At 43.5% G+C, this 14,401-nt stretch overlaps 1 protein-coding gene across 2 annotated transcripts in view; it reads left to right on the forward strand.

The window, feature by feature from the left end:
- Positions 1-14,401, forward strand: part of spag6 (sperm associated antigen 6) — a 140,779-nt gene that overhangs the window by 118,245 nt on the left and 8,133 nt on the right. For both annotated transcript variants that reach the window (XM_068007118.1, XM_068007117.1), the window contains exon 9: positions 8,004-8,120. In XM_068007118.1, coding sequence (XP_067863219.1) covers positions 8,004-8,120 — 117 coding nt within the window. The remainder of the gene's footprint in view (positions 1-8,003; positions 8,121-14,401) is intronic.

The following is a 14,401-nucleotide window of genomic DNA, read 5'->3' on the forward strand; positions in this document are numbered from 1 at the left end:
CCACTTGCCTGGATGAGTGCAGCTCCAACAACACTCAAGAAGCTCGACACCATCCAAGATAAAGCAGCCCGCTTGATTGGCACCCCATCCACCACCCTAAACATTCACTCCCTTCACCACCGGCGCACTGTGGCTGCAGTGTGCACCATCCACAGGATGCACTGCAGCAACTCGCCAAGGCTTCTTCGACAGCACCTCCCAAACCCGCGACCTCTACCACCTAGAAGGACAAGGGCAGCAGGCACATGGGAACAACACCACCTGCACGTTCCCCTCCAAGTCACACACCATCCCGACTTGGAAATATATCGCCGTTCCTTCTTTGTCGCTGGGTCAAAATCCTGGAACTCCCTTCCTAACAGCACTGTGGGAGAACCGTCACCACACGGACTGCAGCGGTTCAAGAAGGCGGCTCACCACCACCTTCTCGAGGGCAATTAGGGATGGGCAATAAATGCCGGCCTTGCCAGCGACGCCCACATCCCGTGAACGAATAAAAAAAAATTAAAAATCTGCATTGTTCATTAATGATTCTTCAATCTGATTGGTTAAGGGGGTACACAGTTGCTTGCCCTGTTCACACAGGTCCCAGATGCCCTTTAGAGGGTGCTGCGCCATTTAAATCTCTAACTTACAGCAACTTTCAGCACGAAAGCTCATGGAAAGTCTATGGGCAAGGGCAAGTCTAACAAATGGCAGGCGCTGTTCATTCGCCACTCACAGTAAATTCTGGCTCGATGTATCCAGTGAGAGCCCAGCATATTTTCTGTTAACCTTCATTATATAAGTATTCATGTGGTAGTAGAGGAAGGTGTTACAGCATTTATAATGCTATATGTTTTTATCAGTGTCTTACCTGCATGATGAGTTTTACTAAAATATAATACTCCGCATTTAGAGTATCTAGAATGGATTATACTACCGTTATTCATTTTATATTAGTCATTAGAAAGCATACCATCTGAAAATATTTAAATTGGATATGTTGCAACCACCTCTTGCACATATTTAAAGAATACAACAGGTGCTCTCAACTCTTACATTTAATCCACTTCAGAACAGCAAGTAGAAAAATTCCATTGATTTATGGCTAAAAATCAATCGACTACTAGTACTGCCATTAGTTGATTTTTCTAAATGTCTTCATGCTGGCAGGATGAAAGGGCAGCTACATGAATGTCCAGATAGCTTTTCTGCATGTGACAACCAATGAATGCACATCAAACTGAAAGTGCAGATACTTTAAAGAAACAGCATTAACTTTATTGGGCTGCACAGGCAGTAGTTCATTACAATAAAAAGGTACCTGCACAATGTTACTTTTCCCATTCTCATTCTTGTAAATGTCTTTTCTAAGCTAATTGAAAGAAGGTGATGGTATCAAGTGACTGCAAAATTTGCTGCTGTTCTTAATTTTTACAGTTTTTAAATTAATTCTTAGGAACCAGTTTTAATTTTAATTTTTAAGAAGAATGTACAGGCAGCACACAAAGTGAGATAGTCTGTCTGGTTCAGCAAGTTACCTTACACGTTGTATGAGAAATTAGATATTTTTCCTAAAAGGAAACTGAAAGATTTCAATAGAAAACCGTTGAGTATGACATCATTAAGGAGGCTGCAAAAACTAGTTCACAATGAAAACAATTTAGCCTAGAAACTAATTTTGACAATATTAGCAAACAAATATTTGACATGTTCATATGATATTTTTCAGTCTGATGTTTAACAGAGATGTTGACCCTTTAAAATATTGGAGTCGATATTAACCCTTCCACGAGAGAGTCGGGGGGGGTGGTTAAAGGTTAAAAATCGCGAGACACAACCCCAACCCGCTGTGTACGCGCCTGCCGCTATTTTTGCGGCGACAGGTTGCGGGAAACCCAGAAGCGAAATGGAGACGGGAGCAGCTAACTGCAGAAGGTAAGTGCTTGAAAGAGCACTCCTTGTGAGCCAGGAGGAGCAGGAGTGCTTCCCCCACCCCTCAAGCAAACCTTCTGCCGATAATGGCCTCTCCTCGCTGCTGCAATCGGCCGACACCCCACCCCCGCAGTCTGCCGAACCCCCCCCCCCCAACCCCCAATCTCGAGCTGCCTGCCCCACGATCTGCCGAACCCGCCCCTCACCAACCCCCAATCTTTCCCCCCTCTCAATTGCCGGGCTCCCACCCCCCCCACCAACCCCCAATCTCTCCCTATTGCTGGGGACCGTCCATGACCTCGTCCCTCCCTATCTCTGTAACCTTCTCCAGCCCTACAACCCTCCTAGATCTCTGCGCGCCTCCAATTCTTGCCTCATGTGCATCCTCGATTTTAATCGCTCCACCACTGGCGGCCGTGCCTTCAGCTGCCTAGGCCCTAAGCTCTGGAATTCCCTCCCTAACCCTCTTTACCTCTCTCTCCTCCTTTAAGACGCTCCTTAAAATCTAATCCTTTGACCAAGCTTTTGGTCACCTGTCCTAATACCTCCTTATATGGCTCGGTAACAAATTTTGTTTGATAATGGTCCGATGCAGCACCTTGGGACGTTAAAGGCGCTGTATAAATGCAAGTTGTTGTTGTTGTTGTTGTTGCAGGTCAGAAAATCAAAGCTATAGTGTTATAGAAGGCTCCCTTCCAGCAAGGCTCCTCATCAAACTTGCCCCAATATTTCCACTAAAAGTACAGTGCCCCCAGCTGTAATGTGATAATGTTGTACTGCCACACATGCAATTTCTTCCCTCTTCCGATGTGATGGAGGCTTGCCTGTCCAGAAAGTGTAGGAGTAAAATAACAATATTTCCCTATATTTCGCGGGTTGTCAAACTCATCTCGAAGCTACTTTGTTTTCCTATACCTTCAAAAATTCTGAAAAACTACAAAGTTAATTTATTATTGCATATTTTGGATGGCATGCTGATCTGGATTCCTCTTCGTGAAAACTAATGGAGTCAAATTTCCACAAAAGAATTATTAACTAATATACGTGTGTTAATAATCCGTTGGTAAGTTTACGGCCAACGCTACCTGACAATATGGCTGGCATAGACTCAAAAGCTCACAGATGTAGACTCAATTTGTTTGTTGACTATTCCACCACTGATTTGGAGGATGAGGGACGGGAATATGAACTTGGAGCAACAGCCAAAATTCTGCCAACATATACTGTACTGATGGGGAAAGTTTATATAGTTACCTTAAAAGATAAAATTGCCTGTGGAGTTCCAATATTTACAATCCATAAATGTTTGCTAAACAATAAAGCGTTGTGTTAAATTAATTCTCTCTTGGTTGCTTGTTGTGGGTTGCCCATTGGGGGTAAAAATTAAACCAGCTTTTTTTTTTATTCGTTCATAGGATGTGGACGTCGCTGGCAAGGCCAGCATTTATTGCCCATCCCTAATTGCCCTTGAGAAGGTGGTGGTGAGCCGCCTTCTTGAACCCCTGCAGTCTGTGTGGTGAAGGTTCTCCCACAGTGCTGTTCGGAAGGGAGTTCCAGGATTTTGACCCATCGATGATGAAGGAACGGCGATATATTTCCAAGTCGGGATGGTGTGTGACTTGGAGGGGAACGTGCAAGTGGTGTTCCCATGTGCCTGCTGCCCTTGTCCTTCTAGGTGGTAGAGGTCGCGGGTTTGGGAGGTGCTGTCGAAGAAGCCTTGGCGAGTTGCTGCACTGCATCCTGTGAATGGAACACACTGCAGCCACAGTGTGCCAGTGGTGAAGCGAGTGAATGTTTAGGGTGATGGATGGGGTGCCAATCAAGTGGGCTGCTTTGTCCTGGATGGTGTCGAGCTTCTTGAGTGTTGTTGGAGCTGCACTCATCCAGGCAAGTGGAGCATATTCCATCACACTTCTGACTTGCGCCTTGTAGATGGTAGAAAGGCTTTGGGGAGTCAGGAGGTGAGTCACTCTCTGCAGAATACCCAGCCTCTGACCTGCTCTTGTAGCCACAGTATTTATGTGGCTGGTCCAGTTAAGTTTCTGGTCAATGGTGACCTCCAGGGTGTTGATGGTGGGGGATTCGGCAATGGTAATGCCGTTGAATGTCATCTCTCTTGTTGGAGATGGTCATTGCCTGGCACTTGTCTGGAGCGAATATTATTTGCCACTTATCAGCCCAAACCTGGATGTTGTCCAGGTCTTGCAGCATGCGGGCACGAACTGCTTCATTATCTGAGGGGTTGCGAATGGAACTGAACACTGTGCAATCATCAGCGAACATCCCCATTTCTGACCTTATGATGGAGAGAATGTCATTGCTGAAGCAGCTGAAGATGGTTGGGCCTAGGACACTGCCCTGAGGAACTCCTGCAACAATGTCCTGGGGCTGAGATGATTGGCCCCCAACAACAGCATCCTACTGAAGAAGACTTGTCTTATTCACATATGCATAGTTTATTATAAATAGTTTTTCCTTTAAACCAACCTTTGAAAGCTGGTGGACTTGCATTGTTAGTGCAAATCACTTCTGCAAAGGGCACTATAACCAGTTTGGACTCTTCCTGAAGCGGTACAATCTGTGTTGGTTGGTAGTCAGCTGCCAGTAAATACATGTGCTAGAGGCAGGACGATTGCTAGTTAGTTTCTTCATGATGATTTGCTATTTTAATAAAAATTAACCGATTGATAGTTTAAGGGCATAGATTTAATAGAAGAAAGAATAAAATCCCAGCTATCGCAGAATTTCAACCACATTGACTTCTGGAGCCACAATGTAATTAGAATCATCTATAGCTTGGCAATTACTGTGAGAAATGTTATCATCAAATGCTTAATGCTTATTTTAAATGGGTCAATGCTTCTGTAAAAATAATGGATAAAAGAAGTTGACGCAAAGGTTCGGATGATAACATTGTTCCCAGTAATTTCCAGGCTTATATATGGTGCCATTATATAGTTACAGTGACCTCATTCCACCTTATGTTTTTTAATTTTGAACGAATTTATGAGCAGTTCAAATCCTGTAATTATGCAAAATGTCTTTAATAACCTGAGATGGAATCAGAATTATATTACATCATGCACTTCTGCGTTAAAACGGTCACGTATAACAGAGAAATTGTTGAGGGTCCTACAGTATTGGTAATATATAACTGAGCCAAAGCTGTAAATAGTTCAAAGAACACCACTATTAGAGCACTGAGAAACTCTGGTAATATAATAGAAATATATAGGCTTTTCAGTATCCTGTAACTATATGGTGTATGAAGAAGGGAGGGGCTGCCAAATCTAGAGCCCCCTGGTTGTCAAGAAGCACTGAAGGTAAGATAAGGCAGAAAAAGAAAGCCTATGATAGACACCGTGAACTTAATACTACGGAAAGCTTAGAGGAGTATATAAAGTGCAGGGATGAAGATAAAACGGAAATTAGGAAAGCAAAGAGAGGGCATGAAAAAATATTAGCAGGTAAAATCAGAGAAAACCCAAAGATGTTTTATAAATACATTAAGAGCAAGAGGATAACGAAGGAAAGAGTAGGGCCTATTAGATACCAAAAAGGTAAACTATGTGTGGAGGCGGAAGATGTGGGTATGGTTCTTAATGACTACATTGCATCTGTCTTCACAAAGGAGAGGGATGATGCAGGGATTGAAGTTAAGGAGGAGGAGTGTGAAATATTGGATGGGATAAACATAGTGAGAGAGGAAGTATTAAGGGGATTAGCATCTTTGAAAGTGGATAAATCACCAGGGCCGGATGAAATGTATCCCAGGCTGTTAAAAGAAGCCAGGGAGGAAATAGCAGAGGCTTTAACAATCATTTTCCAAACTTCACTGGATACAGGTGTAATGCCGGAGGATTGGAGGACTGCTAACGTTGTACTGTTGTTTAAAAAGGGAACGAAGGATAGACCGAGTAATTACAGGCCAGTCAGCCTAACCTTGGTGGTGGGCAAATTATTGGAATCAATTCTGAGGGACAGGATAAACTGTCACTTAGAAAGACACGGACTAATCAAGGACAGTCATCATGGATTTGTTAAGGGGAAGTCATGTCTGACTAACTTGATTGAATTTTTCGAGGAGGTGACAAGCAGGATTGATGAGGGTAGCGCAATTGATGTAGTCTACATGGATTTTAGAAGGCTTTTGACAAGGTCCCACATGGCAGATTGGTCAAAAAAGTAAAGGCCCATGGGATCCAAGGGAATGTGGCAAATTGGATCCAAAATTGGCTCAGTGGCAGGAAGCAAAGGGTAATGGTCGACGGGTGTTTTTGCGACTGGAAGGCTGTTTCCAGTGGGGCGCAGCAGGGCTCGGTACTAGGTCCTTTGCTTTTTGTGGTATACATTAATGATTTAGACCTAAACATGGGGGCATGATTAAGAAATTTGCGGATGACACAAAGATAGCCCGTGTGGTTGATAATGAGGAGGAAAGCTGTAGACTACAGGAAGATATCAATGGACTGGTCAGATGTGCAGAAAAGTGACAAATGGAGTTCAATCCGGAGAAGTGTGAGGTAATGCATTTGGGGAGAGCAAACAAGGCAAGGGAATACACAATAAATGGGAGGTTACTGAGAGGTGTAGAGGAAGTGAGGGACCTGAAGGTAGCAGGACAGGTAGATAAGGTGGTTAAGAAGGCATATGGAATACTTTCCTTTATTAGCCGAAGCATAGAATATAAAAGCAGGGATGTTATACTAGATGTTATGAAACACTAGTTAGGCCACAGATAGAGTACTGCGCAGAGATCTGGTCACCACATTACAGGAAGGATGTAATTGCACTAGAGAAGGTGCAGAGGAGATTTACGAGGATGTTGCCAGGACTGGAGAATTTTAGCTATGATGATAGATTGGATAGGCTGGGGTTGTTTTCCTTGGAACAGAGGAGGCTGAGGGGAGATTTGATTGAGATATACAAAATTATGTGGGGCTTAGATAGAGTGGATAGGAAGGACCTATTTCACTTAGCAGAGGGGTCAATAACCAGGGGGCATAGATTTAAAGTGATTGGTAGAAGGATTAGAGCGGAAATGAGGAAAAATGTTTTCACCCAGCGGTGATGGGGGTCTGGAACTCACTGCCTGAGAGGGTGGTAGAGGCAGAAACCCTCAACTCATTTAAAAAATACCTGGATGTGCACCTGAAGAGCCGTGACCTGCAGGGCTACAGACCAAATGCGGGAAAGTGGGATTAGTCTGGGTGGCTTGTTTCTCAGCCGGCGCGGACACGATGGGCTGAATGGCCTCCTTCTCTGCTGTAAATTTTCTATGATTTTCTATGATTTCTATGTGTAACAGCAGAGCAGAGGTGTTACATGTTTTGATGCTATAATGTTGTCTTCCTTTAGCGTTAGCTTTTGTTAAATCCTGTCACACCATCTATAGTTTATGGAAACTTGAGCTGTCCAATTAAATTAGTTGTAGGCCTACTCCATTTCCGACAATTCCAGTTTCCATAGGTTGATATTGGTATGATAGGATTTACTGAAATGTCCCAGTTATTCACAAAAGGAAAATTAAAATAATAGAAATGTAAAGGACTGATACAACAAGTGTAACAGTGCTACATCTTAAGCTGTGATGCCCATATCTATCTTTACTTAACTAAGAAATAAACTTTTATAATCTAGCAATTTAACACTTATAATAAGGATAACACAAAATGTAGGGTTAAGCCAATGGTGATGATGAGATTGCTTCATTGGAACAATTTTGCTGGAAATCGATTTCTTAATTGCTTGGTTTATCCTTTTTTATGTTAAACTTCTTTATCATATTTTGTTTTGTATTGTGATGAGTTTTAAAGTTCCTTTTTTCCAAATTCTGAACATCTTATTTTATTTTTCAGTTTGTTAGTATTTACGACTTGGTTTAATTATATACTTCAAATCATTGCCTTCCATGCCTGACCATACAAGTAGTGTCTCATTTCAGAGCTCTATAATTGAGCCAACAGCAAACACTGAGGCAGTCTGATGTTCCAATCCCAGGAATGTAGAACATGATGTGTTGCAAATTCCAAACATTGTTTTCAGCAGATGCTTTACAATTTCACTTTGGCTTTCCACTTCAACAGGCTAAAAAGGCTCTGAAGAACATCCTGCAGAAATGCACATATCTACCAGCTCTAGATCCACTACTACATGATGCTCCTCCCAATGTCCTTAAACATGTTGTTGGGCAGTACAGTAAGGTGAGAAAAACATTGCATTTATATCACAAATCAGTTCACCCACTAATCTGAATCAACTGTTGCATTTACTAGAAGCTGATAGAAGTTACATTCATCCTTAACTCATGTGATAAATTATAGGGCAGACACATTGCAAATGATTCAGTTATATTTTCTGTGGTCGATTTCCCATGGCATTACACATGGGTTAGGACGAAACAAAAATAAGAATAAGAAATTGCATTTATACTGCGTCTTTCATGACCTTAGGATATTCCAAAGCGCTTTACAATCAACAAAGTACTTTTGAAGTGTAGTCACTGTTGTAATGTAGAAAAATGAGGAAGCCAATTTGTGAACAGCAAGGTTTCACAAACAGCAATGAGATAATGACCAGACAGGTTGTTTTAATGGTGTTGGTTGAAGGATAAATATTGGACAAACCACCATGGACAACTCCCCTGCTCTCTTCGAATGGTGCCATGGGATCTTTTACATCCACCTGAGAGGGCAGACGAAGCCTTGGTTTAACATCTCATCCGAAAGATGGCACCTCCAACAGTGTAGCACTCCCTCAGTACTGCACTGAAGTGTCAGCCAACATTATTTGCTCAAATCTCTGGAAAGGGACTTGAACCCACAACCTTCTGACTCAAAGAGTGTCATCTTTGGGTGAAGTGGGGTTAGAGGACAGGGTAATTGGAGCAGGGCACACAGACATAAGTCTGTCCCTATTTTAAACTCATAGATGCTGTTCTTTGGCTTTGGCTTTAGCCATTATAAATTCCACTATAAATTCCAATGTCCACAATTATAATGGAAACTGTTTTTGTAAACTTGTCACATTTTAATTACATCCTCTTACTGGTGGTACTGCAGCATCTCCACCGACAGGAGCGTGTAATTACAGCGTGACAAACTTACATAGGCAGCTTCCATTCTAAATGTAGATGTGGGAACTTATAATGGAAAAAACTGACAGGAAATGCATGTAGACAAAAGATTTTTAATATATTACTAGTTGATCTTCCATGGTGTTGCACACAGAAAGTCAAGACCAAGGGCACTATTCAAGTCAAGCAAAGTTAGAGGGCAGAGGGATAATTGGACCAAAGCAGGGGAGAGGAGAAGAGGATGAGTGACTAAGAAGAGGTAGGGGTAAAATAAATTCGCAAGTAACATTCGCGCCAGACAAGTGCCAGGCAATGACCATCTCCAACAAGAGAGTCTAACCACCTCCCGTTGACATTCAACGGCATTACTATCGCCGAATCCCCCACCATCAACATCCTGGGGGTCACCATTGACCAGAAGCTTAATTGGACCAGCCAAATAAATACTGTGGCTACACGAGCAGGTCAGAGGCTGGGTATTCTGCAACGAGTGACTCACCTCCTGACTCCCCAAAGCCTTTCCACCATCTACAAGGCACAAGTCAGGAGTGTGATGGAATACTCTCCACTTGCCTGGATGAGTGCAGCTCCAACAACACTCAAGAAGATCGACACCATCCAGGACAAAGCAGCCCGCTTGATTGGCACCCATCCACCACCCTAAATATTCACTCCCTTCACCACCGGCTTACCGTGGCTGCAGTGTATACTATCCACAGGATGCATTGCAGCAACTCGCCAAGGCTTCTTTGACAGCACCTCCCGATCCCGCGACCTCTACCACCTAGAAGGACAAGGGCAGCAGGCACATGGGAACAACACCACCTGCACATTCCCCTCCAAATCACACACCATCCCGACTTGAAAATATATCGCAATTCCTTCATCGTCGCTGGGTCAAAATCCTGGAACTCCCTACCTTACCTGTGGGAGAACCTTTACCACACAGACTGCAGCGGTTCAAGAAGGCGACTCACCACCACCTTCTCAAGGGCAATTAGGGATGGGCAATAAATGCTGGCCTTGCCAGCGAGACCCACATCCCATGAACGAATAAAAAAAATTGGGTTTTTTGCTGAGGTAACAGAGAGGGTTGATGTGGGCAATGCGGTTGATGTGTATGTGGACTTTCAAAAAGCGTTCGATAAAGTGCCGCATAATAGCCTTGTCAGCAAAATTGAAGCCCATGGAATAAAAGGGGCAGTGGCAGCAGGGATACACAATTGGCTAAGTGACAAGAAACAGAGAGTAGTGGTGAATGGTTGTTTCTCAGACTGGAGGAAGGTTATACAGTGGTGTTCTCCAGGGGTCGGTACTCGGACCATTGCTTTTTTTGATATATAGTAATGACTTGGACTTGGGTGTACAGGGCACAATTTCAAAATTTGCAGATGACACAAAACTTGGAATTGCATTAAACAGTGAGGAGGATAGTAATAGACTTCAAGAGGACATAGATAGGCTGGTGGAATGGGTGGACACATGGCAGATGAAATTTAACGCCGAGAAGTGCAAAGTGATTTTGGCAGGAAGAATGAGGAGAGGCAATATAAACTAAATGGTACAATTCTGAAGGGTTTGCAAGAACAGTGTGAACTGGGGGTATATGTGCACGAATCTTTGAAGATGGCAGGACAGGTTGAAAAATGGTTAAAAAAGCATACGGGATCCTGGGTTTTATAAATAGAGTACAAAAGAGGCATAGAGTACAAAAGCAAGGAAGTTATGTTGAACCTTTACAAAACACTGGTTCAGTCACAGCCGGAGTACTGTGTCCATTTCTGGGCACTGCACTTTGGGAAGGATATGAAGGCCGTAGGGAGGTTGCAGAAAAGATTTATTAGAATGGTTCCAGGGATGAGGAACTTCAGTTACGTGGATAGACTGGAGAAGCTGTGATTATTTTCTTTAAAGCTGAGAAGGTTAAGAGTAGATTAAATAGAAGTGTTCAAAATCATGAAGGGTTAGATAACGTAAATAAAGAGAAACTGTTTCCATTGGCAGAAGGGTCAAGAACCAGAGGACACAGATTTAAGGAAGGTGATTGACAAAAGAACTGAAGGCGACATGACGAAAAACTTCTTTACGCAGTAAATGATCTGGAATGCGCTGCCTGAAAGGGTGATGGAAGCAGATTCAATCGTGGCTTTCAAAAAGGAATTGGATAAATACGAAGAGAAAAAAATTTGCAGGGCTACGGGGAAAAAGCGAGGGAATGGGACTAACTGGATTGCTCGTACTAAGAGCCGGCATGGGCTCGATGGACCAAATAGCCTCCTTCTGTGCTGTAACCATTCTATGATTACTGTGCGCTTCATTCACTGACCAACACATTTTTCTGAATTCTTCTACTTCCCCTATTGATGGTTAACAGGATTCTAGGCTGCTGCTGGTAGCGCTGTGAGGCACATTGGGACTTGGAGTTCTGGCTGGCGATGAAGATTCCACACCAGCAGTCAGGAATTCCTTTCGGAAGCGAAGATTTCAAGCTGAGCCATTTATAGTTCCAGCAATCTAAGAACAGCTACAATGCAAAATGAAGACTGCAGCAATGCAGGGCTACAATTGGGTGGTAAATGAAAGTGGTGACAATGTTCCACGCCGACAGTACATGACGTTAGTTGCACCTCACTGTACATAATGAATCACATATAATGTCGGCCTTTGCTCAGTGGCATCGCTCACCTCTGAGTCAGAAGGTCGTAGGTTCAAGTCCGCTCCAGAGATTTGAGCATATAATCTACACTGACACTTCATTGCAGTACTGAGGGAGTGCTGCAATGTTGGAGGTGCCATCTTTCGAGTGAGATGTTAAACCAAGGCCCTGTCTGTCTTGCCATAGCACTATTTGAAGAAGAGCAGGGAACTTCTGGTGTCTTGGCCAACATTTATCCCTCAACCAACAACTATAACAGATGATTTGTTCATTTATTTCATTGCTGTTTGCGAGATCTAGCTGTGCGTAAATTGGCTGCTTTGTTTCCTCTATTACAACAGTGACTACATTTCAAAAGTACTTCATTGGCTGTGAAGCACTTTGGAATGCTGTGAAAGGCGTATGTTCTCTTTCTATAACATGATCCCCGCAGTGCCACCTACAAGGAAGAAGCAGTACCTTCAGAATGTTGCAGCCACTCACTTTTTAATATATAATAGATTGAAGCAGAGACTATTGTGCAATTTAAGGGAAAATTAGACTCCCCTGAAGACAAGTGTTTTTAAATTCACGTTACAGCCAATTTCCTTCAATCTGACCTTACAGATTGACTCCCCCACCTACCACAGGGCCACCACCTTGACCTTATCATTACGCATGGCCTTGATACCTATCACTTCCTCATCTCCCTTGTCCTACGCATCTCCCTATCTGACCCTAACTATTCCACCATTACCATCCCTGGTTAGACCGCACCTGGAGTACTGTGAGCAGTTCTGGGCACCGCACCTTAGGAAGGACATATTGGCCTTGGAGGGAGTGCAGCATAGGTTTACTAGAATGATACCCGGACTTCAAGGGTTAAGTTACGAGGCGAGATTACACAAATTGGGGTCGTATTCTCTAGAGTTTCGAAGGTTATGGGGTGATCTGATCGAAGTTTATAAGATATTAAGGGGAACGGATAGGGTGGATAGAGAGAAACTATTTCCGCTGGTTGGGGATTCTAGGAGTAGGAGTCTAAAAATTAGAGCCAGACCTTTCAGGAGTGAGATTAGAAAACATTTCTACACTCAAAGGGTGGTAGAAGTTTGGAACTCTCTTCCGCAAACGGCAATTGATACTAGCTCAATTGCTAAATTTAAATGTGAGATAGATAGCTTTTTGACAGCCAAAGGTATTAAGGGATATGGGCCAAAGGCAGGTATATGGAGCTAGATCACAGATCAGCCATGATCTTATCAAATGGCGGAGCAGGCACGAGGGGCTGAATGGCCTACTCCTGTTCCTATGTTCCTATCCATTCCTGAAAAAGCTATCCTTTCTCACACAAATCCTGACACACTACGATCTCCCCCAGCTTTGGCTCTCCACTTGGGATGATGTTGATGCTTCTCTTAATCTTCTCAACAATTTCCTTGCTTACTCCTTTGATGCCCTTGTTATCACCAGAAGCTGGATAGCGCTCCAACCCCACTGCTTCCCCAGTATAATAGCAACCTCCATGGCCTCAAATCTGCTGGCCATAAACTGAAATGTACCTGGCGAGTAATCTGCCTGACTATCCATCACCAACTTTTGCTCAATCACCTGAAGGTCAACCATCACTTCCTTTTCCACAACCAAGTCCTAATATTACTCTAAGATCACCCTGGAGAGCAGGAGCAAATCCAAACTCTTCTCTTCACAACAAATGTCCCACTAACCAACCTCTACTATGCTCTCCATCCTCACCTAGGATGCCAAACATGAGGGGCTCACAGACTTTTTGTGTCCAGAATTAAAGGCGTCCACTCTACTACCTCCTATAATGCACCTCCAGCCTCCTCCTCACTTATTCCTTCCTTGAGCACCCACATCCTCCCTTACTGCACAGTCCTCTCACTGTCACTAAACTTGCTTCTTCCATGAAACCCACCACTTCTCCCTCAAACACTCCCATCCTGCTTCTTACCATCCAAATTTCCCTTTTCAGTCCCATGATCTCAACCTCTCCAACTACCATCCCCTCTCCAACTTTCTCTATCATCTTGCAGCTGGACTACTACAATTCATTCCTTGCCAGCCTTTCTAATTCTACCATTCAAAACCAATAAGTTATCTTGAATGCCATGACCCATATTATCACCTGCCCTAAGGCCCACATCCCCATCTCTTTTGCCTTACCAAGCTCCACCGGCTTCCTGTGTTCCAGAGAATCAGCTTTAAGATTCTCACCCTCACAGCCTCAGCGTCCCCACCTCCACATTCTCCTGAAGCCCTTTATCCCTGCGCTGGTCCCCCAACACCAAGCTACTTCTTGTTTCCCAATCCCTCTGCTCCACCATCGGTGACTGCTCCTTCAGCCCTTGCCGTGTAGGACACCCTCCCTCAGCATCTTCATCTTGTTACTTGCCTTCAGAAACCTCCTTAAGACCTTCCTCTTTGACCAGGCTTTTGTACCCTTCTGACCATCTTCCTCTTTTTTCCTCCTTCCTCACTGTCCACTTGCTATCCACGGCCCTGTAAAGCATTCTGAGATATCTCCCTATATATAATGAGTGATATAGAAACGTATGATATTGTTGATAATGATCATGATTTCTACACAATAAAATTGAAGGAAGATGATGTATTTGGCTCTTACAACAAACAGAGAGGAAGGTTCAGAGGAGCACTGATCAAAATAGTATTGATAAAATAAAGACAGGTTGTGATGGAGAGTACGGTTGGAGGCTAGAGGACAGACAGGAATTGACAATCGGACAGTAAGC

This window comes from Heptranchias perlo, chromosome 2, assembly GCF_035084215.1.
Source record: "Heptranchias perlo isolate sHepPer1 chromosome 2, sHepPer1.hap1, whole genome shotgun sequence".
In the NCBI taxonomy this organism is placed as follows: domain Eukaryota; kingdom Metazoa; phylum Chordata; class Chondrichthyes; order Hexanchiformes; family Hexanchidae; genus Heptranchias; species Heptranchias perlo.